General features: G+C 59.0%; 1 protein-coding gene across 3 annotated transcripts; it reads right to left on the bottom strand.

The window, feature by feature from the left end:
* Positions 1–3,263: 3,263 nt before the first annotated feature.
* PDGFA (platelet derived growth factor subunit A) lies at positions 3,264–25,720 on the bottom strand. 3 transcript variants are annotated; one of them, XM_050784281.1, is made up of 7 exons: positions 25,497–25,720; positions 24,484–24,613; positions 22,929–23,025; positions 17,858–17,962; positions 16,555–16,742; positions 7,096–7,222; positions 3,264–4,561 (listed from the first exon to the last, which is right to left on the bottom strand). In XM_050784281.1, exons 2-7 carry the CDS (start codon positions 24,544–24,546, stop codon positions 4,551–4,553), a joined length of 591 nt encoding a protein of 196 aa, XP_050640238.1. In that variant the 5' UTR covers positions 24,547–24,613; positions 25,497–25,720; the 3' UTR covers positions 3,264–4,550. The 3 variants fall into 3 exon arrangements, with proteins under 3 accessions (XP_050640238.1, XP_050640237.1, XP_050640239.1); XM_050784280.1 differs by lacking the exons at positions 24,484–24,613; positions 25,497–25,720 and adding an exon at positions 23,736–23,865; XM_050784282.1 differs by lacking the exons at positions 3,264–4,561; positions 25,497–25,720 and adding an exon at positions 6,340–6,489 and having other exon boundaries at positions 24,484–25,012.
* Between the last annotated feature and the right edge of the window lie 134 nt (positions 25,721–25,854).

Consider the following 25,854-nt stretch of genomic DNA (forward strand, 5'->3'; position numbering starts at 1 on the left):
GTGAGGGGACGGGAGGATCTGTGAGGGGGGATCTGTGAGGGGACGGGGGAATCTGTGAAGGGACAGGGGATCTGTGAGGGGATGGGGCATCTGTGAGGGGGACAGGGGGATCTGTGAGGGGGATCCGTGAGGGAATGGGGGTATCTGTGAGGAAACAGGGGATCTGTGAGGGGATGGTAGGGATCTGTGAGGGGCTGGGGGGAATCTGAGGGGACAGGGGATCTGTGAGGGGACAGGGGATCTGTGAGGGGATGGGGGGATCTGTGTGGGGGATGGGAGGATCTGTGAGGGGATAGGGGGATCTGTGAGGGGATGGGGTATCTGTGAGGTAATGGGAGGGATCTGTGAGGGGATGGGGGGATCTGTGAGGGAATGGAGGATCTGTGAGGGGACAGGGCTATCTGTGAGGTGATGGGGGGATCTGTGAGGGGATGGGGCATCTGTGAGGTGATTGGGGATCTGTGAGGGGACGGGAAATCTGTGAGGTGTTGGGGGCATCTGTGAGGTGACGGGGTGTCTGTGAGGGGACAGGGGGGATCTGTGCGGTAATGGGGAATCTGTGAGGGGATGGGGGATCTGTGAGGGGATGGGGGTATCTGTGAGAGGCCAGGGGGATCTGTGAGGGAATGGGAAATCTGTGAGGGGACAGGGGAATCTGTAAGGGAACAGACGGATCTGTGAGGGGATGGGGGATTTGAGGGGACGGGGGATCTGTGAGGGTACCGTGGTTCTGTGAGAGGATGGGGGATCTGTGAGAGGACAGGGGATCTATGAGGGGACCAGGGTTCTGTGAGAGGATGGGGGCCTTCTGTGAGGGAATGGGGATCTGTGTGTGGGGTGGAGGGATTCTGTGATTTTTGCCACTTGAGTTCTAATCCCTGCTCTTCCTTTTGGACCTGGAGGCCATGCCTTCCCTGGGGTCTGTATCTTGGTCCTTCCTGATCCCATTTCCAGGGAGCATGCAGAGGCAAATCTCTCTGTGAATCTTGGCCCTTTGGTGATAGCTGCAGGGCAAGGACCTTCAGTGTCAGTCTCGGCACCTGCCCAGGACACAACCCCAGAAGAGCCTGGCTGGCCCTGCTGTTTGCAGGCACTCTGGGAGCTCCAGCCCCAGTGCTCCTCCAGAGTCTGGGGCCCAGCACACAAGTGGGACGGGGCAGAGTCAAGGCCCAGGAGATGGAAGGGCCCTTGGATGCCCAACCACAGCACAAGTCCTGCCGCTCTGTGTCCTGAGACCCTTCTGCTTGGGGTCCCCCAGGCGTTCAGGGCATGCCAGGGGCACAGCTCCCTCATCTTTAAAATGGGAGCCATGCCCTCAAGTTCCCATCCCTAGAATCCTTGGAGGAACCTGTGGCTAGTATGAAAAGCTCAAAAATCCCGGGGAGCCCCCAGGAGGGCCACGGCTTCTTGTGCCTGACAAGAGGGAACAAACCAGAAGGGCTTCTCTGCAGAGTGGGGTCTCCGAGCCTGGCCCAGCCCAGCGACTGCTCTGTGCACAGGACCCAGGCAAAGACCCAGGCCCACCTGGCCCAGACCCAGGCCTCAGCCTCACCTGCCGCTGGGAATCCCAAGACAGCTGTAGGGACCCAGGGCTGGAGACCACCTGCAGTCATTGACTCTCCCAGCCAGTTCCAACCCCCTCCACAGCCAGGACATGGAGGCCTGGGTAAAGAAAAGGAAATGCCCCCAAGCTAAAGGAGAAGCCCAGCAAAGGCTAGACCCCAGCTCTCATGAACCCTGGCAAGGGCACTGTGCGAGCAGGTGCGTTCAGGTTTCCAGGCAGGTGCAGGAACTTTGTTTTCACAGGCAGCACCATCACTGCTCAGCAATCCCTGTGCCCAAGGGCTTTGTCCTATGCCATACTGGGGCCTAGAAATACTACAGGCCAGAGTGAAGTCCCAGCAGGAGGCAGCAGACAAGACCTGCACCAGGCATGTCAATGGCGTGACTTCCTCACCCTGCCTGAGCTGCAGCTCCATTTCACAGATGTGCATGTAGAGATGCAGATGGAGGCCCCTCGGTCAAGGTCACAGGGCTCACAAGACATGAAGAGCTGACCCTGGGCAGAAAGCCATCTTCCTGGGCCCAGGCAGAAGCAGAAATCCCGGGAATGCAGGGCAGAGCCGCAACAAAGGCTGCAGGCCCATGTGGGTGGAGAGGCTCGGAAAGGATCCAGCCTCAGACCACAGCCTCCACCGTGCTGCAGCTCTTCCTGGTTGGAGTGGCCTCCACCCTGCCTGCCCCTCCCCAGGACTCTCCCCATGCAGGGACAGGAGGAGCTGGCACTAGGGCCCTCACCTGCATGAATGAACCAACAAGGGACGAAAGGAGGGAGTGAGGGAGGGAAAGACAGAAGGAGGGAAGGAGGAAGGAGGGAGAGAAGGAAGGAGGCCTGAGTTCCCACCTCTACTGCTACCTCAGCCACCCCTGGGCTCGAGACCTATGGAATTCTTATGGAATTCTCTCTTCCCCAATAGCACACCTGGCTTTTCTGCCCCATCACTTTAATGGACACGGTGTTACACCAGACGACTTTACACAAAAAAGAAAAACAGAGCATTGTCACCAGCATCTCACGGAAACAAATACATGTTACATTGTCACACGTCACATCCAATGCACATTCCTGGGCAAGGTGCTGTAACCAGTGCAGAGCTGGACAGTAGCCCACAGGCCCAGGCAGGGCCCCAGCAGGCGTCCAAGGAACAGGAACCAGGTTGCAACCACCTGGCCCTGCACTTCCCCTCCAGCCTCCAGGCTGCCCTGATGAGGCTGAAAACAGCACCATGAAGATAAGCTGTTGAAGACAATCCTTCGTAAGAACCTTCCATCAGCACATGGACAACAGATGCCAGCCAGCCACCGGTCCACAGATGATCCTCGGAGAACGTGGGGTCAAGATTGAAAGCGACCTCGATGGTTTGTCTCGTGGGCCTGGAGGTGGTGGAGGGGCCAGCCCGGGCAGGGTATGGTGGGCGCCGCACATGGACACACCAGGTCAGGTGGGCTCCCTTCTTGGATGAAACTCTTCATGGTCTTCTGGCTACTCTGACACTCCTCATCCGCTCCAGGGAGTGGAGCCTGCAGGAGGATGCCCTTGGCCTAACCCCCGTAGGTGCTAAACCATGGAGGCAGGTCCAGGGACCCCACCCAGAAAGCTCTGACTTCCGCTTCCACCCAACAAAACACCGCATGACCTGGCAACCAGGGTCTAGAATCAGTGCTAGAAAAACGTACCACAAAACGCTTCTCACGTCCATGGGTTTTGTTGGTGGTATTTTTTTTTAATTTTGGATCAACAAAAAAAGAACATAGCAGGCTCTCAGGTATATAAAACAGGTAATATTAGGTAAACATACAAACTTCACCTTTACAAAAAAACAAACCACACACACACATTTCTGTTAATACACATAAAGCACAATATCTTACCAAAAATAAAGAATTTGGGTTCTGTCCAAACACTGGCAGCAGAGGGAGTGACCGCCACCACGGCACCAGGGTACGACAACACAGATAGAAGCGGCAATGCATCTCATGTGCCGCGCGGGAACACAGCATTCTAGGTGTACACTGCGGGGAACAAGGTGTCACTCAGCCACAAACAGGGGCTCTGGGGCAGGTGCCGCAGGGACGGCATACGATTGGTTGACGCATAGTTCTTTCAAAATGGCTTAAATTAAAAAATAAAGCAGGGTAAGGGAGAAACACAAAGCCAGAAACATTTAGGAAATGATGCATAGGTAGGTATACCATGTTTATTTTAATACATCTCATTAGTTTGCATCTTGCTAGGAAAAATACCGTCGCACTGTCCTGACAGTTACAGCAGCCTGTGTGTTATCGGTGTAAATGTCATCCAAGAGATAATTTAAAAAAAAAAAAAAAAAAAAAAAAAAAAAAAAAAAAAAAAAAAAAGCTAGCCAAAGAGTAAAAAGGAAAGCTTAATAATCACTTTATGGTGTAAAAAAAAAAAAAAAAAAAATTCCACTTAAGGCTCTCAGGAAGGTTTCTGTATGGGCTTAAATACTACAGCGAGGAGGTGTGGTTTCTAAAGTTCGCGTGGCGGTTTCCAAGACATTCCTGCTTTCTGCGTGCCCCTGCAGAGCCCGCCAGCACCCCTCTGGAGTCGTTCCCAAAGCAGGCTCTGCATCCTCAGCAAAAAAGCACCTGTGACCACCCGGACAGAAATCCAGTCTGCTGAGACCTCTGCACTTCCATCCCACGGGAGCGACCCTCCATCTCGTCGAGTTTAGATATTTTTGTGAGTCCGTTTTGTTTTTGTCATGTTTTGTGGTTTTGTTTTCTCTCTCTCTCTCTCTCTTTGACAAGGAAGCTTCTTACTGCTTCACCGAGTGCTACAATACTTGCTTTGATGTCACATTAAACAAATGTGCACTGTCTCTTTGTTCTCCCGAGTGTTCTTGGACACAGTTTTTCACGGAGGAGAACAAAGACCGCACACTGGCAATAAAGCACCGTACATAGTAGGTTCAGGAATGTAACACGCCATGTACATCCATGTCCCAGGAAAGGGCTGCGGCTCATCCTCACCTCACATCTGCAGGGAGAAGGGAAAGACAGACACTGAGACCACCGACCAAGTGAACCACCCAGCACACACATCACTACATAGGAGGCAAACAGGGTGAAAACATTTAACCCAATCAGGGGTACACATGGATTTCAAGTTTTCATGAAATTTCCAGAATCACATTTGCCACATTAGCCATGTTGCAGTACCCTGACAGGAATTGGGATTAGGCTCCCAGCATCTCACAGAAGAACATGTCTAGAGACCAAGCCCCATTCTTCCATTGTACAGATGGGGGAAACTGAGGCCAAGAATGGTTCATTTGCCCTTCTCCCTGCCTTCCTTTCTTCCAGCCGAGGGCTTAGATGTGATTTCTGGAGCTCTGGCAGCCACCTTGGCCCATGAGACAACCCTGAGAATGGAGGCCACCAGCCAGACAGAAGAGTCTGCACCTAAGCAGACCTATGCTGATTCTTTAAGAACAACTCTTCCGCATCCTATGTTGCCGCTCCTTCACACACTCCAACACTTGGGCCAACTATAGGCTGAGCATGAGTGCCAGCCAGGCATGGGACAACAGGAGTGCCAGCCTCTCACCATGGGATCTGTCACCAGCAGGCCCATGGAGGCCAGAGCCTAACGCTCTGTAGAAACAGAACCTGCAGGCAGGCACAAAACCACCCATCACACCACACTTTGGGCAAACAAAGCCAAGGCTGGCTGACCAACAGTCCTGGACTACTTTAAAGACCCGCCCAAGTGGATACTTTCCTCCCAAGAGGCTCCTCATGAATGGACCTCACCCGCAGGCCCAAGTCCCACATTGCAAACAGGAGCCAGGGTTCTCAGACACCCTATCTCTGAGAGCCTCCTCTCTTCTAAAGAAACTATTTGTTTTGGCCGCCATGGAGTCCCACGTGCCAGGAGGAGGAACCAGGCCAGACAGGGCTCCAACTTTCCCAAGCCAGGCGGGCCAATGCCAAGGACCAGGAAGGCTTGAAACTGCCTCCTCCGTGATGACAGCGACTGCCTAGGTCCCATCTCCATCTGGGAAGTGACGTGTGTTGCTAGGAGACGTTTCCCAAGCTCCCTTGCAGTGGAGGGATGGCAGTTGAGAAAAACACAAAAGTCACTGGGTGGAATTTCCAGGATAGCTCTCTAAGGGTGTTATTTTGCCCTTTTCCCCCCTCACTCCTTCTTCCAGCCTGGAGCACAGATGTGGTTTCTGGAGCTTTCGCAGCCACCTTGGGCCATGAGGCAACTGCAGATGGATGCCACTAGCCAGACAGAAGGGAGACCCTGATGATACTTCAAGACTACCCTCCCTGCTCTGCAATCCCACTTTTAGATGAAAGTCATGAAGCTCGACCTTATCTCAATCCCTGTGCTGTCTGGTGTCACTAGCAGCCAAATGCAATTTCCAACACAGGAGCCGACAGCCCTGTGTGTTTATAAAGGATTTCCAGATATATTCAGCCTCCAACAGTCCTTATCTGTAATCTCAGTTAAGCCTCAGTTTTTTCATCTGTCAAATGGGGTGGGTGATCCCAGAGTGGTCAGGCGGTCAGAGCAGCCCCACCGCTGCTCAGGTCGCCCAACCCATTCCATTCATGTGCAATGCTCCTGCGTCCCCAATCAACGACAAAGAGAAGGACAAAGCTGAAGGCAGGCTCCCAGAGTGGGAGTGAGCCGCGGGGCCAGGGCGTTCTGCGAGGCAGGAGCAGACGGGGAGCAAGGAGACCCAAGCCCAGCAGACACCATGAAGGCCAATCAGGGCCACGTCCCTGCCGCACCCGGCGAGACAGGAAGCGTGATTTGCTGGTGTGATCAGTTGGTTGCACTTCCCCGCCCTGCAGGACTCAGCATGTCCGGCGGACAGGTCCTACCTGGTTGGCTGCTTTAGGTGGGTTTTAACCTTTTTCTTTTCCGTTTTTTACCTGACTCCCTAGGCCTTCCTGTTAACAAAAGGGCACGGCAGTGAGTGGGCCAAGGGATGGCTGTCGGGGTGAAGAACTGAAGCAACAAATACCTACGGTGTTTATCTTTCCAGAAGAGAAGGCCAGCACCCTGGCATGGAGAAACTTCTGAGTCCCCTCGTGCTCCCAGGGCCCAGACACAGCAGGGCACAGAGGCCATTCTGCTCCTGGGTGGAGTCCGCTCAGTGGGGTGAAGGAGAGACCCCAGCCAGCCAGGGCAGCTGTAGTCCTCGAACTTGCTCCTCCCACCCATCCCGGCAGGGGCCCTTCTTCAGATTCTTCTCATCTCAGCCCCGTGGCCCACTGATGAGTTGGGCATCTTATGCACTCCCAGCCCCTCTCAGTGAGGCCTGAACCTCCTCTCCTGTCAGTGCTGCGGCTTGGGCTCCCCACTGGACACCCGCAGGCGTGGGATCTGCCTCCTCAGCAGGCATCTGGCCCAGGAGCAGGCCAACAAGTCCTTCAACAGCAGCCCAGATGCACACAGTCGTGAGCATCGCACTCCAGGGGGCCACCTAACACCCCAAAAGCAAGGCTCCGAGGATCTGTTCTCGAACACCAATGCCAACGAAGGCAGCCACTCACCTGTGTCCTCTTCCCGATAATCCGGATTCAGGCTGGTGGTTGCGCAGGCGCACTCCAAATGCTCCTCTAACCTCACCTGGACTTCTTTTAATTTTGGTTTCTTCCTGACGTATTCCACCTTGGCCACCTGTCCGACAGAACACAGCCCAGCCATGAATGCCTGCATGGAGTTTCAGACAACACGACGTGCTGGGAGCCAGGGACAGGCTGGGAGGGAGGAGAGAGCAGCCTGACCTCTGACCTCTGACCTCCTCCCAGGAACGCTACCTTGTGGTGGAGAGTGTAGGAGTACCAGGTGAAAAACCTACAAGCTGCAGTGCAGTTTTTTGTGTGTGTGTTTTAGTTTTTTTGAGTAGGATCTCACCCTGTCACCCAGGCCAATCATAGCTCTCTGCAGCCTTGAACTCTTGGGCTCAAATGATCCTTCCACCTCAGCCTCCCACCTGTAAGCACAGGCCACCATGCCCAGCTAATTTAAATTTTTTTTTTTTTTTCTGGTAGAAATGAGATCTCGCTATGTTGCCGAGGTTGATGTTGAACTCCTGGACTCAAGTGATCTTCCTGCCTCAGCCTCCCAATGTGCTGGAATTTCAAGCGAGAGCCACCACGCCTGGCGTTGGAGCATGGCATTTTGTAGATTCATCCTATTTTTGTTTAAAATAAACCCAAAGGTTCACGTGTGCCTGGGGGGTCTGAAGGATGCACACTGCTAAGGTGTGGGAGTTTGGGGGTTCTGGGGTGCAGGTGGCCAGGGAAAGTGTTTGCTTGTGTGTGGATGTGCAGCTGGAAAATGTTTTCAAATGATCATGTTGTTATTAAATACATTTTAAAAGCCAGGCTGAGCATGGTGGCTCACGCCTGTAATCCCAGCACTTAGGAAGGCCAAGGCGGGAGGATCACTTAACTCCAGGGGTTCAAGACCAGCCTGGGCAACATAGTAAGAGCCTGTCTCTAAAAACAATTTAAAAACTAGCGAGCCATGGTGGCACCTGTATTCCCAGCCTACTCAGAAGGCTGAGGTTGGAGTATCACTTGAGCCCAGGAGTTTGAGGCTGCAGTGAGCTGTGATAATACCACTGCACTCCAGCCTGGGCGATATACCAAGACCCTATCTCTATTAATTAAAAAAAATTTTACAGCCATGGCCTAGGAATGGGGGGTTCATGGCTGTATCCTAGCCTGAGGTTGTTGTGGACTTGAGAGTCCAGATGATAATCCCAGCTGCTGGCCTGATGAGGTCCCCACCTCCCTGCCAGCCCCCAGGCAGCAGGGCCAGCAGACCCACAACCGGGGTCCCCTCATGACTCCCCCAGGTCCAAGGCTCTCCTTGGGCTCAGAGAGGCCTGACCTCGGAAACCAGGGCCAGGAACCCTGGGCCATCACTGAGGCTCCACAAGATGAACCGGGAGGAGCACAGGCTGGTGGGCTGTGGCTGTCAGGCACAGGCAGCTCAAAAGCGAACCAGACCTCAGCCGAGTGTCTCTCTTCAGACTGGACTCTGCCTGTCTGCAAGCCACACCTGCCCTCAATTCTCCAGGCACAGAACCACAACATAGGGGTCCTGCCTCCACAGCCCCTTCCTGGGGGAGCTGAAGGCAGACAATGGCCCAGTCCAGGCCAGAGAGGGGGAGCTTCAGGCATTCAACAAGGGAGGCAAGAAACACACACACACACACACACACACATGCATAATGCACATACAAGCCCCGTCATGGGAACACAACTCCACCCCCCACACACACCTGTATAATGCACACACATACCCTGTCATGGGGAGGCAACTCCACCCCCCACACACATTCATGCAGGCATAATGTACACATGGGCCCCATTATGGGAATCTTACTACACACACGCCTGGCATCAACAGACCCCTAATGCACGGCCAGGGACCGCGTGAGTCGAGCACCGGCTCTCCCAGCCCAAACCCCAGCACTCATGTCATCCTCCCAACCACCCTATAAGGAGGCACGACTGGCACCTCCATTCACAGAAGAAGAAACTGAGACACAGGCAAGCCCTAATTAAACCTGTCCCTAACTGCTAGGCTGTCCCACCTGCCCCCTGGGGCACATGCCAGGGAACAGCCACCACCTTCCTGCCCTCCCAGGCCCTGGGGAGCCGAGCACCCAGCAGGCGCTCCATCTGTGCCCACAGAACCAGCCCTGCCGCATACAGGGTCTAAGTCCAAGAACAGCCCCCACTTCACCCCTCACGGTTCATGGGGAAACTGAGGCTAGAAAGGAAACAGAGGCCGGGTCACCCCCTGAGCACAGGGGCGTGGGGGAATGCACACTGCTGGGTGAATGAGGAGACCTCAGCACAAGGTCAGATGCCCCCAGCCCAGTGGCCCTGCCTCCCAGGCAGTCAGGAGGGTAAAGGAGGGAAGAGGGGAATGTTTCCCAACCTTCTTCAGGGGGTGGGGTGGGGGACTCTGGAGACTGGGCATCAGCAGGACCCCCAGACAGAAGGTCAGCTCTGCACCCTGGGACCAGGCAGGCTCCGAAGGTAAGCCGGTCCCTAAGGCACTGGGGACCAGGCTTGTCCAAGGCTGAGTTAATGGTTAACCCACAGTGCAAAGGGTGCCTGCAGGCGTGTGAAGTGGTCTGGCCTGCCTGGGGCATGAACAGACAGCCAAGTATGAGCTCAACAGGTGCAGGGCGTGGGACGCCTGGGGTCAGGAGCCAGCTCAGAAACAGGACCTGGCCTGGGAGGTTTCGCTACGTCACAAAGCGTGAGAGAAAGCGGCCAGGACACCGCCGCTTCCTGGATGGGGTTCCGTTCCGTTCGGGAGGCTTCAGACCAGTCCCCCAACTCCGGCGGCAATCTGCCCCTTTCCCCAGGACAGAATCCTCCAGAGAGGCTTCTGCAGCTGTGCACACACTTCCACCTCCCATCTGGAAAAGGGAAGCCGATCACACCCACTCAAGGGTTGAGGAATAAATGAGGCTGCACACGCAGAAGCCCCCAGAACTGAGGACAAAGCCAGCCTTCAGGAGTGGGCTGCCACCGGCGTCTATTCTAACACAGAGCCTCGAAACCAACCCGCCCCCTGGTCCCCAGGCTCAGCACAGTACCACCCCCCACCCACCACAGGCAGAGAGTGAGTCTAGAGTCATGCTCCTGTTGAGGGCCTGGGGTGGGAGAGGCCCAGCCTAAGGATGAACTGCAGCAAAGTCTCAAGAGGAGCAGCAGGGCCGCCTGGGACCTCAGCCACCCCCAGCCCTCCAAGCATGTCTTTAGCCCTCCCTGAGTCAAGAACTGCCAGGTAGTACCAAGGGATCCCAGTGCACAAAACCAGACCCAGCCCCCTCCTGCCTTGGCAGGGGCCGAGCTCCTTCTTCCCCTCTCCTGGAGGCCCTGGACACAGGTCCCAGCAGGTGGAACAGCACCAGCCTCACATCCTGCCACCTCCTGGGCTCAAAGCACCCCTACTCTGCTGCTCCCACCCACCCTCAGCCTCTGCAGGGGCGGCCAAGTGAGGCATGGGGCAGGTGGGCTCTGAAATCTGGGTTCGTGGGGATGGGCTCGGGCAGGGCGCCCTGTTCTGCTCCCAGCCCTGACCCTCCGGGTGGCACAGCCTCTTTGGTCAACAAGCAGCCTCACCTAGTTCCCTCGGCAGGGCAGATACCAGGGCCCGGCTCGGCAGAGACCGCAGGCCCATCTGGCCAGACACCAAAGCCCAGGCGAGGGGCAGGCTTGCTCTCTCATCCACTCAAGATGGCCAGCCACCGCAGGTATGTGGGCTCCCAGGACACAGCAGAAATGCCGCCCCTCTGGGCACCGTGCGAAAGGCACACGGCACGGCCGCTCGTCTGGTAACCCACTGTCTCCTCAGACAAGCCCATTTTTATCAAACAAAAACAAACAGCGATTTATGATTGCACCTGTTTCTGAGTATGCCAGGATTCTGGGCCGTTCCACCACCTCTGTCTGGCCAGGAAATAGCTGCATTTTTCTCCCAAGAACACAAAATGAATATTGGATTCTCACAAAAACCTCCTCCATAAAAGAAGGCCAAGTCCAAAGAACAGAGACTACAATGTCCTCAGGACCCCCACGGTAGGTGGCCCGGCCCCCAGACCCAAGCTGGAGCCCAAGTGATGGGGGGGGTCTCCATGTCCCTCCCCTTTTTCTGTCCCAGAGATGTGGGCTGCACCTCATCACACCAGATATTCCAATTTCCCACAGCTGAGTTCATCTGCATCGTAAGCCTGCCCACCGCAACACTCCTGGCACGAACTCACCCGAGACTATAATGAAGGGACGCTGTCACCCCTCTAGACCTGGGATGCCGAGTCCCTGCTGCTACAAAGCCTAGAGGCTGCAGACACGCCCTGAGGAGGGCTTGGGACAGTCACTCCCTGCAGGGGACCCCACCCCAACTCCAGGTTATGTCCTGACCCTTTCAAAGCTCCAAGGCAGAGTATCAGCCATGAAAGACACGTGACTGGACCGCACACGCCCGTCACTGTAACCCTCACAGCTACCCTGTGAGGACGCCATCGTGGTCCATTTTAGAGATGAGAACACACAGCACAGACAAGGGAAGCCCCTTGCCCAGGGTCACACAGTGTTGAATCTCCATTCCTAACCTGCACTCCTTCTCACCTCTTTCACAGAAAGGAAGCCTAGACTCCAAAATAGCAGAGCCCTGGCCCCATCGCCCCACAGCCCAACCTGGGGGTCTCTCAACAGAGACTTGGAATGTCACTCAATCCAGATGCTGACTTGGGTCATGAGGATCCCAGCCGGGCGTAGTGGCTCACGCCTGTAATCCCAGCACTTTGGGAGGCCGAGGAGGGCAGATCACCTGAGGTCAGGAGTTCGAGACCGGCCTGACCAACATGGCGAAACCCCCATCTCTACTAAAAAATACAAAAAATAGCCCGGCATGGTGGCGTGTGCCTGTAATCCCAGCTATTCGAGAGGCTGAGGCAGGAGAATGACCTGAACCTGGGAGGCAGAGGTTGCAGTGAGCTGAGATCAGGCCACTGCACTACACTCCAGCCTGGACAACAGAGTGAGACTCTGTCTCAAAAAAAAAAAACAAAAAAAAATCCCTCAAATCGGGCATGGAGGGGGTTCATACTTGTGATCCCCGGAATTTGACACCAGCCTGGCCCAGTCTTTATAAAAAAGAAAAAAAAAGAAGATCCTGCCTCCTTCAGCACCGCCCCCACATCCACTAAGAATGGAAGCAATGCCCAGGCCTCAAGCTCGTGTAAGAGTCCCCTGCCCAGCCTGGCTCAAGAGGACCCCCACTCCACCCACCTAGAGACTCCTGCACCAGACCCCAGAGAGTGGACAGAGGCGTGGCTGGGAGCTTCTCACCCAGAACACCCCAGCCACTCCGTTCCAGGGAGCAGAGGCCCATCCCGAGCACCAGGTGAGCACACACCTTCTGGAAGCCTCCAGCCCATCAAGGCAGGCTCAGAGTCAGCTCCATCCCGGCTAGACCCCTGCAGCCCTCGGGCTGGCATCTCATCCCCATGGTCCACGTCCAGGCCCACACTCCTGTCCTACCCCCGAGGGTTGGGTCTGGGGGAAGAGTCAGGCGTCCAGGGACCAAGAGCTGACTGTGCCAGGCAGAGTGCAAGGAAACACCCACCCAGCTGGGGACCCTGGCCAGTCTCTCCCCGAGGCTGCCGGTCAGTCACATCCTGGTGATCCCAGCAGGGCCTATGCTGGGCAGTGACCACTCCTGGCTTCACTACCATCTTCTAACAAGAGACCTCTGAATGTTGACTGGAAGGGCATAAAAAATGGAAACGGGAGGTGCCACGCCCAGCCTGGGTGGACAGACTGTGGGGGCCCCTCCCGGTCAGCCCCAACCCCGCTGACCTTAGCTGACCCCATGCCCACTCACAGGCATGGAGTCTGAGGCTCTGGGGCCCATCTCCTTCTCACCAGGTTGACAGCCACCTCTATCCGCAGTGGCAGGACCAGCCTCTTGGCTCAGCCTCCGCAGTGGGGCTCCTGTTTCCTCTGACCTTTGTCCCCTCAGCCAGAGCCCCTGTGTCCGGAGCCGGATGTTTTCCTCCAACCCTCGGATGGGTGGGCAGGGAGAAGACGCCTCCCAGAAGCGGGAAGGTGAGGGGGGCCTGGGTCTGAGGAGGTGGGAATTGGGCCGCCCGGCTCTGCTGCAGGACACAGCCCTGAGGTCTTAGGACACCCTGTCCCTGCTTGGGCTGACCAGGACCCTGTCCCGCCAGATGAGACCCAGAGGCAGAGCCCGGGTCCCGGCTCCACCACTGCACAGAGCAAAGCAGGGGCCACTCCCGGAGGGGGAACTGGCCCTCATCCCCAATGTTGCACGGGCCAGAGGGTGCTGGAAGCCCCTAGGCCCCACCCAGCCTGCTCCGGGGGCCGGGGGAGGGAGGCAGCACTGCCCTGTAGGGCCAAGCCCTCCTATCCTCACCCCATGACAAGCCAGGGCGGGAAGGGTGGGGCCTGCCCAAGGCTGAGCCATGGGCTGAGAAACTCTCCCCACACCTCCAAGGCTCCCCCAACACCCAGAACTGACATGAGAATCTCTAATGAGAACAAGACCACAGGTATCCCGGACTCAGAGCTCACAAGGGCCTCCAACATACAACTTGGGAGGATGCCGAGGCCCACAGAAAGGCAGAGGCTGTGCCCCAGGGAGGCACACAGGACAGAGGGGACGGTGCTGGGCTCACGGCCGGGGCACTCGGGCCACCGGGACCTGGAGGCCCGAGTCAGGCCCTCCCTTCCCCTCCTTCCCTGACCCCCTGGCAGTAAATACCCTCTAAGGACAGAAGAGTGCCCCAGACAAGCACCCGCAGGGCCCTGGGAAAAACTCGGGGCTTCGAAAGGGGATTGTGTGGCCTTGGAGATCCCGGGTAGTAAGATGTGGAATCTGCTTACTCAATACCCAGGCACCTCGGAGGACCAAGTCCCCAGAGGCCAAGATAATTCCCAGTTACGAGTCTAAAGTGCCTGGTCATGTGACGAGGAAACGGCCTGGCTGGCTGCAAAGTCCTTCGTGGAGAACCTTCTCCCCCTGCCCCATCTCCCTCCAGGGTCCTGGAGTCACAACAGTGGGGGGTGGGGGATGTGAAATAATTATTTTCTAAAGTCAAAGAATGGTTACTAATGTAACCCCAAAACTGAAATCCTCAAACATAATTTCAGTGATCCCATATTCCAGGAAGAGCAGGCTCAGTGGTCACCAAATCCTCAGCTGACTTGAGCCCAGGGGGTCTAGACCAGGCTGGGCAACACAGCGAGATCCCCAACTCTACAAAGAATTTTAAAATCAGCCAGGCGTGGTGGCGTGCACCTGTCATAGTCGGGCGGCTTAGCCCTGGGAGTCCGAGGCTGCAGCAAACTGTGATCGCACCACCACACTCCAGCCTGGGCAACGGAGCAAGACCCCGTGTCAAAAAAAAAAAAAAAGTCCTCAGCTGAGGCCGAGCCAGGAGGCTCCGAGTCAAAGCAACAGCCTCCTGGACTAGGGGGGCCGCGCCCGCCTGCACCTGCTGCTCAAACGCGTGGGTCCCGCAGGTCAGGTGGGAGCATTAACAGCACTTTAAACCAACTGAAGACAGTTTCCAGGGAGAGGAGCCCTAAGAGAGCCCACCCCTCCCAGATGGGAGCCCTAGGGAGGTGTTAGGCCTCACAGAAGCCAGAAGATACCTTAGACACTCACCCTGCAACCCCGTCCCCAAAACTGGAGACTGATGCCCCAACAGGCAGGAAACCTCCCTTGCAAACAGGATGGCAGCAGCCCCGGCTCTCTCAGAAGGGCCAGGCCCTGCCTCAGACCCATTGCACACGGGAGGAAAACACGCAGGCCAAAGCCAGCCCACCCAGGGCGCTGTATCCCGCAGGTCTCTGGGCACACTTCCCTGAATGCAGGGAGAAGAGGCCCAGCCACACAGCCCTGGCCCTGGGACCTCAGCAACCAAAGAAGACCTTCAGCAAGTTTACCCGGGTGCTGCTCCTCCCCCAGCGCAACCCCAGGGAGGAAGGCCCTGCTGTGGCAGGAATGCCAGTGCCCCCAGGCTTCTTACGCTGAAATCCCAGCTCAAGGGGATGGCATTAGGAGGCAGATGTCTTAGGGAAGGCATGAAGTCCTTTTTTTTTTTTTTCTTAGAGATAGAGTCTTGCTGTATTGTCCAGGCTGGAATGCAGTGACTCCATCACAGCTCACTGCAGCCTCAACCTCCCGACTGCTTTCTAAGGCACTGAGACTGCACTGGTGCACCGGTTTGCCGCAGCCTCGGACTCCCAGACTGAAGCTATCCTCCCACCTAAGCCGCCCAAGTACGACAGGTGCACGCCACCACGCCTGGCTAGTTTTAAAATTCTTTGTAGAGTTGGGGATCTCACTGTGTTGCCCAACCTGGTCTGGACTCCCTGGGCTCAAGTCAGCTGAGGATTTGGTGACCCTGACCCTCCCACCTCAGCCTCCAGAGTAGCTAGGACCACAGGCACGTGCCACCACGCCCGGATAATTTTTGTATTTTTTGTAGAGACGGGGTCCTGCCATGTTACCCAGGCTGGTCTTGAACTCCTGGGCTCAGCGATCCTCCAGCCTCAGACTTCCACAGTGGCTGGGACTACAGGTGTGAGCCACCTCGCCCGGCCTGCTTAGGTTCTAGGGGTGGAGCCTTCATGAATGCAATCAGTGCCTTAGACAGCAGACTAGGGAGCCTGTTCACCCCGCCCCTCACACTGAGGGCCGAGCGAGAAGGCGTCATCTATGAACCCAGAAAACACGGCCCCAGCAGAGAGAGTCTGCCGGCGCCCTGATCTTGGACTTCCAGCCTCCAGAACTTTGAGAAATACATTTGTTGCTAATCAGCTCCTAGTGGATGGAATTCTGCTACAGCAGCCTGAAAAAGACAGGCACCACCCCCAACTTAACGAAAGCGGGGCTCACCCTGGGATTCTGCAGAGGGAAGTCTGCTATCTGGCCTGGAGCCCACCCCAAGCCCTCCCTCTCCTTCTCCTGGGCTGCTCTAGGGGAGAAGCCAGGGGACCCTCCAAAGGTCAGGCACTTCCAGAGGCAATGCAGGCTCTGAATACCCACCCCCTACTCCTCCTGCCACGCACCACAGCCCCCACTGAAGAGCCTGCAGAGGACGCTCCAGGTCCCGGGGACGCCAGACAGCTTCCTGCTAAGCAGCTCGACACCTTGCAAGGCCCAAAACAGCCCCCGCACTGTGGCCTAGAGCGTGGAAAGGAGGTCAGACTCATCCCCAGAGCATCAGAGTGGGAGGCCCGGCCGGCCCTGCCTTTCCCACACCCCCAGGTGCTCCTTCTCCTCCCTGGGCCTCAGTGTACCTGCCAGGGAGATGGGAGCGCAGCCGTGCACCCCCCCCCCCAACCAGCCATGCCAAGAGCACCTTGTGGTCACCTGGGAGGGACCCTGGCTGCCTAGTAGGGGCGGCCCTCGGGCTGGGGTAGGGAGGGAGGGGCCGGGCTCACCTTGACGCTGCGGTGGTGGATGCGTGAGGGCTGGCACTTGACACTGCTTGTGTTGCAGCAGCCCGTGCAGCGCTTCACCTCCACGCACGGGGGCCAGATCAGGAAGTTGGCGGACGTGGGGTCAACCTGACTCCGAGGAATCTCGTAAATGACCGTCCTGGTCTTGCAGACAGCGGGGACAGCTTCCTCTGCAACGGCGGGGACACAGTGAGCAGGGACTGGCCTCTGCGACCACCGCCCCACCCCAGGGCTGGGGCGGCTCCAGCTGGGCCTGGAGGGCAACCAGGGTGAGCCACAGGCCAGGATTCCTCCTCCGCAGCAGAGGCTGAGCTGGGAGCAGAGGCTCATGGGCGGGGTGGGCAGGAGGACCACACATCCAAAGCAGCCCAGCCCGGTGCCTGCAGGCTGGAGGAACCTGGACAGGTGGGGCCAGTGACTGGGGGGGCAGAGCAGGACTTAGCAGAGAATCCTACAGCACTCGCTGGGGTGTTCTGGCCTTCAAGACTGGTCTGAAGGGTGCAAAATGAAGACCCCCACAGCAAATGTCACCTGGGGAGGGCCTGCTTGCATCAGCTGGGACCAGCCACCCACACATCACACTTTAAGGTGGAAGATACAAAATCCATCCTCATGGAGGAAACCACAGCTCAGAGAGGGGGGTCCACCTGCTCAGGGCCACAGAGCAATGAGCAGCACCAGGGCTCAACCCCATCAGGTGGGACCCCAGAGGACGTGGGACTGGGGTAGAAAGCAGCGACTGGCCCAGGAACCTCCCAAACCTGCTAGCTCCTCCTCAGGGGGCAGGAGGGCCATGGGGCTGCCCTGTGAGAAGGGACAAAATATCCCCCAAATGGATGCGGGGGTGGAGCCGTGGAGCCAGGCGTGAGTGGGGCAGGGCATGCAGGGTGTGGTGAGGGCGTCCGGGGCGCGCGTGTCCCCACCGGTTCAGCAGCCGGCGCGGGAGCACAGTGCCCACACTGTGAAATTAGGCACGACCATGTTTCCAGCAAGGTTCCTGGGAACAAGCCCCAACAAGACGGAGCACTTAAGGAATTTATGATGGCTTTTCTCCCCTGGAAGTTCTCTTGGCCCAGACCAGGACTCCAGGAGGAGCAGGCGGGCTGGGGCAGGAGGCACCCCCGAAGGAGGGAGGCCTGGGGAGAGGCCAGAGCCAGAGGCACCAGGGCCAGGCCTATTTTAGGGAGGAGGGAACGGGTCACTCGCCTGAGGCCACTGTGTTGGGAGAGCCAGCAGCTCCTCCCCACCCAGCCCTGCCCTGCCGATTGCGGCCTCCTCCACTCACCAATGCTTCTCTTCCTTCGAATGGGCAGGGGCCGCTTCTCAGCCGCATGCTTGGTGGCGTGGACCCCGTGAACTCTCAGGCTGGTGTCCAAAGGATCCTCACTCCCTGCAGGCGGAAGGAAAGCACCGTGACTGCTCCAGGCCTGTGCGCTGTGCCCTGGGCCTGTCCAGCCACACTTCCCACAGACCAGCTTTGGGAGCCACTGGGGAACAGGCACCTGGCAGCACAGCCCCCCACAGCTCCCTGCCATGAGGGGCAGGGGGCGCCCCTGGGAGAACCGTGATTCCCACCAGGGCTTTTCAGATATGCAGGAGATGAAACGCCTGAAACTGCAGAAAACGCCCAATTAGCACAGAGAGCCCCAAATGCAGGGGCCGGCAACGAAGCTGAGGGCCCTTCGGGGAAGAGGCTACAGGCAGCCTCTCCTCTGGTGCCTCCTCCGAGGTAGCCCAGGTGAGCGCTGCCTGGGTCAGGAGGGGCTTGAGGCTGCCCGGCTCAGTGCACCTCTCCGAGGGGCACAGGGCGAAGCCAGGCCCCACCTCTGTCTGGGGGCTGGAGCAAAGGAGAAGCAGAGGCCACTGAGATTTCTGCAGGTGCCTATACGTCTCCCTCCCTCCCCCTCACGAAAGCACTCCCCGAACAAGTGGCCTAACCTTTGAGGGGCACTGGAAACAGCCAGACTGGGCTGTGGGCCAGACCCCACTCATTCCTGAAATGAGTCTACTGTAGGGCCAGCGGCCATAAGGAGAGGCAGGAGGGCACGTGGCCTCTCATGGAGCCCACACCGAGGAGTTCCCACAGCCTGACAGAGGGAGGCAGCCTGCGGAAAGGGGTTGAGAGAAGCTGGCATCTGCCAGCCGTGTTTACAGCGAGGCGGCCAGGTGCAGGTGGGGCAGTGGCCCAGAGCCAAGACCAGCACTGACCGGGGAGCAGAACTGAGAACCCTATCCCTGTTGCCCCACCCAGTGCACACACCACCCCATTCACAGGCGCTGATGGCTACGGCAGACAGGCTGGGGGAGTCTCAGGTCTCTCCGATTCCTGCAGCAGGGAGAGGACCCACAGTCCTGCCCATGGATACTGCCCGCACCTGGACACTGTGGGTGGCTCTGGGCCTCCTTGACTTGGCCCCCTGGTCCCAGCTTGGGGGGTCTCTTCCCATCTCCCTCCCTCCTGCCTCTCTAGCATATAACCAAGGGAGAACAGGCGCCGAGACAGTGAGCCTCACAGCCAGGGTGCCCCAGAGGCACAGAGATCTCCCCACCCCCTCCTGGGAAGCTTGGGAGGTCCCGGTCACCAGCCTAGACAGCTAAAGGGCTCTGCACCTCCTGGGTTCGGGACTAGAAGCCCAAAGTGTCTCTTCCCAGCCCACTGAGGCATTCGTGAGCGTCCACAAACCAACCAGAGAAACCTCAGCTTCCTCCGCACCCCGAGGAGCCTGAGACCCGCAGATTTAAAATTAAGTCCCGCAAACCTCACACAAGGTGACAGGCAAAGATGAAGCCCGCCCAGCGCCCAACTTTTTACCGAAAATGACTCAATGTTCCAATGACACTGATTTTTTTTTTGAGGCTCAAAATAAGATCAGAACAGAACGACTCACGCAGTAGGAATTTCCCATCAACCAACTGTTACAAGCAGCACTTCTTTTCATGAAAAAGTGACACTTCTGAGTCACATCCTGGTGGTGCCCATCTTGCCATGGCCAAACCAAAGAGCAACCGGTCCACTCGCTACTCGTAGGAGAAAATTCAATTGTAACACCCGCTCCCATTTTCCGATGCCTTGCGATAGCCACGTTTGCATCGGCCACTTTACCAATGACAGTTTCTGTGTGTGCGGTGGGTGCTATCACTTCTTTACATCCGAGGAAACTGAGGCCCAGAGAAATATAACAAGACGAGGAGGAGTGGCTCACAGGAGCCTCTGCGGTCTGCGTCCACAGTGCATGGGCCCTCCAGCCCTGGCTTAATAAACAGAGAAGACGGCAGCCCTGCTAGTTCACTGACCCTGAGAAAGCCTGAGCTGGAGAATTTCTTGAGACAAGGGACAGAAGGGGAACAGCTCCCAGTCTAACAAGCCCACCCTTTGCCCCCAGCTCAAGATGCCAAGAGTGGACCATGCTCCCCAAAGCCGCCCTTTCGATCTACACTGGCTGAGACGTGGCTCAGAGCAGCAGCCACCCACAGCTCAGCAAACACAGCTCTGAGCAGCCCGGGACCAGGCCCAGGTGGCCTGGCCGGCTAGAATCACCCCTGAAACTGCTCCCAGGACAGCTAATCAGGAGGCTTTCCCTTTTGTCTTTTAGGCACAGATGTCCCAATGACAACTCCAGGACAGGGAGAATCTCCCAACCGTCCATCCTGGTCTGACTGGCCCGAGATGGGGATGGGGATATTTATGTTATCAGCCGCTGGATGAACCAGCGGGCCAGACTGCTTTGGGGAACAAAACACCTCAGCTGCCACTGCACACGGGACAAACAGGCCCTAAACGCCGGCTGCCGGTCATTAAAAGACCACATGCTGGCCTCCGGCTCTAAAAGCCACAGGTGACAAACCTTCACTCTTCCCTCCAGCACACCCTCCGAATGAAATGCTCAGGCTGTACCCCTGCTCCTTCAGCCACAGCCAAGGAGCGGCCAAGCCCCCAGACAGTGCCTGGCTCAGTCTCCTTAACTGTACAATGGGGACGCAGCCTGCATGCTGGGAGGAGCCAAATGCCAGTCACAAAGCCCCACCCACCTGGAGGAGGAGTCAGCATAGCTGGGGCGCACACCTGGGATTCCTCCAGGCCTCTTTCTACTTCCTACAGTGTTGGCCTTAGAGGCACCTAATGCCGAGAACATCAGCCTGGAAGGGTTATAAAGGAACCCCGAGGGAAAGTTCATTACATTGCATTTCTCCCAGCACCCAGCCCCTTCCTCATGAGCCCTACACTGTCCCCTGCCCCTAAGAGACCAGAAGCACCTCTGGATCAAAAAGGGAGTACAGGACCCGGAGGGAGGCTTACCCCAGGAGAACTGACCTCAACCAGTTTACAACCCTCCCTAGGAGAGAGAACCTGAGTTAAGGAAAAGGCATCCCCTACAAGCTGGAGAAGCAGCCGTTGCCTCTCCTGTCCTCAGGCGAGAGACTGTGGGTCCCTCTGGTTCCATTTCCAGCCACACCTGGGGAGGGGACTGAACAGGACGAAGGAGGCCCCGCTGTGTTACAAAAGGTCCCCCACCAGGGGCAAGGCTGGAGGCGAGAGAGGAGGTAGATGCCACCCCCATATTCTCACACCCAAAGCCTCCTAGACACTAGCAGAATCCTATTCAGACCCCAAAACCTCTCACAAGACAGGAGGGCTGAGATCGGCGCTCTCTGCCTTCCCTGGGGCAGGAGGAAAGAGCTCCGGGCACATGGCTGCAGGGGGAATTTGAAACCGACTAGGAGGACTAGCTTAGGGTATCCTTGTTTTTTTCTGTTTGGACCCTACAACCTAGAAGCCCCTGGGTCAGGAATGCCATCAGCATACGCCACGGAGCTGCAATGCTAAAGGCGATAATGGGTGGGGGTGGAGGAGGCGGGGCGCCAAGACCAGAATAAGAATAGTCCCAGCAGAAAGTGAATGGCCCATTTCCCTGAGGCTTCCAAAGCCAGTCCCACGAGGAGGCCCAGCTCTCCACAGGCCCCCCTTCTGCTAGCACCCCCCCCAAAAAAAGGCCTGAAACCTTCTCCGAGAAGCAGCCCCCCCCTCAACTTTTCCAAACCTATCCAGGACCAGCGAGATTCAGGCAAGGGTTCCCCGCCACAAACCAGAGCCAAATCCCTTTCCCCAGAGTTACCCATGGAGGGACCGGGTGAAAACCCCCCCGCCCAGCTGTGCTCTCCGGGTGAAACTACAGCCCCCGCCCCCGATAAGGATCAGCCCAGGGATTTCCTGGGTCAAGAAACTACAGAAACCATCGGCCTTGTTAGAAAATGGTTTTGGCATGAAACGAAAATAGTTCATGCCTCTCCACCACCATAATTAGGTACAAATTTCCAAATGACTAGACCATGTGATTTCACTTAATCCCCCCCACGCCCCCCCCCCTTTTTCAGAGTCCTTTGCAGAGAGAGAGAAAAATCTTCATGTCATATACGTTCTTCCAATTCTGCGGCCTTTAGTTACTCTTTTTAATAAGTTTATTGCAGACCCCCTTTTTAAACCAGGTTAAGGCTCAGATGAGAGTTCCCAGGCCGAGTGCGCATTTTGAAAAGGGCGCCACAAAGGCCTGGAAGAGAGACCTCGCCTTCTAGGAAGGGGCTCTCTGGCCCTGAGGGGGCGGGCGGCCACCCTACACCCTCGCCCCTCCCACCCACCAGTGGTCCTCCCGGGGTGAGAAGCCCCTTTAACCCTTGCCAACCCGGGTCCAACTCTGCAGCTGACATTCGCTCCAAAACTCTGTGCTTGCAAATAAACTGTGTTCGCTACTGGCCCGGCCCCAGGGCCCGAGGGTGAGCCGCAAAAATAGCCTCAGGCAGCAGATGCGTCTAAGGCTTTTTATTGGGTCGTGAAAACAGTAAGACACCGGCTTCTGCAGCCACAGAGGCCCAGCCCTGCGGCAAGAACGCGGTACCAGCTCGCAGGGATTACAAAGGGGCGGGCCCCGCCCGCCCGCCCGTCGGACCGGGAGTTGCGCCTGTCCTTGGGGCCTCACTCCGCGGGCTGCCCGCCCGGCGCACGGGCCAGGGCTCAGCGCCCAGGGTCTGGGCCGGATCCCGCCGCTCCTCCGGCCGGAGGGCAGGCGCGGGGCCCGCACACCTGGCGGGGGCCGCGGCTGAACTTTGTATGACACACGCGGCGTTTTCCTTAAAGGCGAAAACAATCCTGGGGCGAGCGAGCAGCCTTCGGCCGCCGCTGGGAGAGAAAGTGGAGACTGGAAGAGAAACTCCTGACTCATCCGCCCGGGCGCTTATGGCCGGGGATTGGATTCTGACCTTTCGGTGCGCTCCTGCGCGGCGCCCCGCCCGGCCCCAGCTCGGGGCGCACAGGCCGCCCGCCCGCGCCCTCCCCGCGCGCCGAGGGAAGGGGCGCGATTTACCTACGGAGTCTATCTCCAGGAGTCGCTGGAGGTCCCGGATGCTGTGGATCTGACTGTGCGCCAGCCTCTCGATCACCTCGCGGGGGATCTCGGCTTCCTGCAAGCAGAGGCCACACGGTCAGTGCCCGCGGCCCCGACCCCGCCGGCACGCGCCCCCGGCCGCCAGGAGTGCCGCCGCCCCGGGCCCGAGGAGACCCCGCGAGCGCCGGCCGCAGTCCCCGCCCCAGCCCCCGGGGAGCCCTCGCCCCGGCCCTGGAACCAGAAGCCGGGGGTGGGGCTGGAAGAGACCCCAAATTCTCCACCCCATCCATGTTCCGCCCTTTGCAAAATCAAAGCCTCCCCCCCTTTATATTTTCAGACAAAAGCCCCCGCACTCCGGCCCCTCCGCCCGGGGTGTCAGTTACAGAAGGTCTGGGGGCAGCGAGGGGGCCGAGAGTTTCCGATTTAATAGTGAGATCAACATCTAGAAAGATCAAGTTAAAATGCGTCACGGGTCGGCGAGAGTCACGGCAGCCCAAACACTTTAATCCAGGCAGGGCTTAAATTTCACGCCCCGGAATCCCGGGCCGAACCCGTGGAGAGGTCTCTCCGTCTCACAAACACACGCACGCGCGCGCAGACACACACACGCGCACACACATCTCACTCACACACTCGCCCCACCCCGGGCTCCGGCCCAGCCGCGGCCCTAGCGCCGACTAAGACGCCTAAATCCAGCCCGCGGCCGGGAGAAGAAACCTCCAGGGAAAGCGAGGGTTAAACTTCCACCTCGCACAGCTCTCCTGGCCCTGCGGAGACCACCCTCACCTCTGGCCTCCCCCACTCCCCTCCCCGATTTTTAAGGAGAGTCGGGGGTCGCTGGAGAGCCTGAAGCACTAAGTTCCCACGACGGGGGCTGCGGAAAGTCATTCATCACAGCAAAGCTCCCGGGGATGGGGATGAGGATGGGGGGGCGGGGACGCCGCGGTGGGAGGGTGCGGACGCCTGGCCCGGCCCCAGCTCGCCTGGCTCAGCCACCTGTAAGCAGGCCCGGGCGGGCGGGACTGCGCCGGCCCTGCGCCCCGCCGGGCTTGGGGACTGGGAACCGGGGGCTGTGGCTTGGCGCTGCCTACCCTGCCCGGCCAGGGGCTTCCGCAGAAGCCGCCCCTACCTGTTTATCAGGCGCCCTTCTCTCCTCCCCAGGCTTCGCCGGCTCACACACACACACACACATACACACACCCCCTTCCCCACTCCCCGCACCCCGCTGCTGCAGCGCCCGCTGCGCCCCAGCTTCCCTTCCCCGGAGAGGACCCTGCGCCCCCCGAAGTTTCTCCCCACTCGTCCACCTCGCTGTTCCCCGGTCCCTCCAAGGCAGAGTAAGCGACGCAACACGCTGGAAACTCCCCACACACACTTAGGCATGGCAGAAAATAGAAACCAGTTGGGAAAATTTAAACATCGACCACCCTAGCAGAAACCAAAACGCTCTCTGCAGAGCCCGCGGCGCCCCAGCCAGCGGGGGGTGTGCGCCGGAGGAGCCGGCGCAGGGACGGGGCGCGGGGGCGGCACCAACCTCGGCCAAAGCATGGGCGAGGTATCCGCAGCCGAGGAGCAGCAGGCAAGCCCAGGTCCTCATCGCGTCCCGAGGCGCTGGAGGCTCGGCGGAGAGGCGAGGCCGCGGGGCGGGCGCTCCAGCCAGGCTCCTGTGGCGGCGAAATTCAGTACCATCCCTTAGGGAGCGCGGCCCGGAGGAGGGTGGCGCTGGGAGCACGGAGCTTGCGGAGCGCGCCCGGCGCGAGCAGTGAGTGCAGAGAGGCAGGCAGCGCCAGCAAGGAGGAGGAGAAACAGGGAGTGCGCGCCCGCCGCGCGGGGAGCCTCCTGGGCCGCCGGGTAGGGGGTGGGGACGGAAGGGGCGGAGGGCGGGGGCTGGGCTTCTTCCTCGGTGCGTTCCCGGTGCTGGCCGCCGCCGCGCTCGCTCCCCGGCGCTGGCTTCAGGAGCGACCCGGCCGGTAATTCTGCATATTTGCGGGCATCAGCCCCGAGAAGAACTCCGGAGGGAAGCTGGGGCCGCCGCCGCCGCCGCCACCACCACCGATCACCTGTCTGGACGCCTGGCCCGGCCCCGGCTGCGAGCTGCGAGCGGCCCTGCGCGCCCACCGCCGGCCCCGCGCTCGCCTCCGGCCTCCTCTCGCAGCCGCCGCCCGGCCGGGCACAGCGCGGCCCAGCACCCCCTCCGCGGCGCGCCCTCGGCTCCGGCGCCGCGCTCCGCCCTCCGCCCGCCGGGACCGGGCAGCGCCCGCGGCCGAGCCGCCTGGCAGCCGCCACCCGCCCGGGGCCTCGCTGCGCCGCCCGCGCCGGCCTGAGGGCGGGCGCAGGGCCGAGCCGGCGCCTCTGCCGCAGCCGCCGCCGGGAGAAGAGGAGGAGGAGGAGCAGGAGGCGCAGGCCCGGCTCGCCGGAGTTGGGCGGGCTCCGCAGGGCGCGCGTGTGGAGCCGGCCGGCGGCGGGGAGAGGGTTATAGCGCCGCCGCCGCGCCCCTCCCCCGACCCCCCCCCCGCCTCCCCCGGATTCCGGGCCCAGGACCCGCACCTCGGAAGCGCGCGGGGTTCGTGCGGACCCGGCAGGGCCCGGGCGCCGCCGCCGCGGCAGGGAGCACACACGCGCTCGCGCAAGCAGCTAAATCCATCAAAGCCCCGCGCCCGGCTCCGCGCCGGGGCTCCGCGCCCCTCCCTCGAGCTTGCCCACCCTCCAGTGCCAGCTGCAATCCTGCGGCACCGGGTGGGGAGGGAGGAGGCCGCCGCAGAAGCGCCGCCGTCGCCGGCTCGCCTCTCTCGGGCCCCAGCGGCGGCAGCGGGCAGCGCCCAGAGCTGCTGCGCCAAAAAGGGCGAGAGAGCCGGTCCCCGCCCCCGCCCCGGCGCTCCGGCCGCTCTCCACGGTTCGGATCCAG

This window comes from Macaca thibetana, chromosome 3 (assembly GCF_024542745.1).
Source record: "Macaca thibetana thibetana isolate TM-01 chromosome 3, ASM2454274v1, whole genome shotgun sequence".
NCBI lineage: Eukaryota > Metazoa > Chordata > Mammalia > Primates > Cercopithecidae > Macaca > Macaca thibetana.

What these genes read in the sequence shown, in the direction of transcription:
- PDGFA (XM_050784282.1), bottom strand. Translation starts at nt 24,546, where the DNA reads ATGAGGACCTGGGCTTGCCTGCTGCTCCTCGGCTGCGGATACCTCGCC. An exon ending in TCGAAGGAAGAGAAGCATTG is followed by an intron (nt 16,743 to 17,857) that starts GTGAGTGGAGGA and finishes CCGCCGTTGCAG; the next exon opens with AGGAAGCTGTCCCCGCTGTC. An exon ending in TCCACCACCGCAGCGTCAAG is followed by an intron (nt 7,223 to 16,554) that starts GTGAGCCCGGCC and finishes TCTGTCGGACAG; the next exon opens with GTGGCCAAGGTGGAATACGT.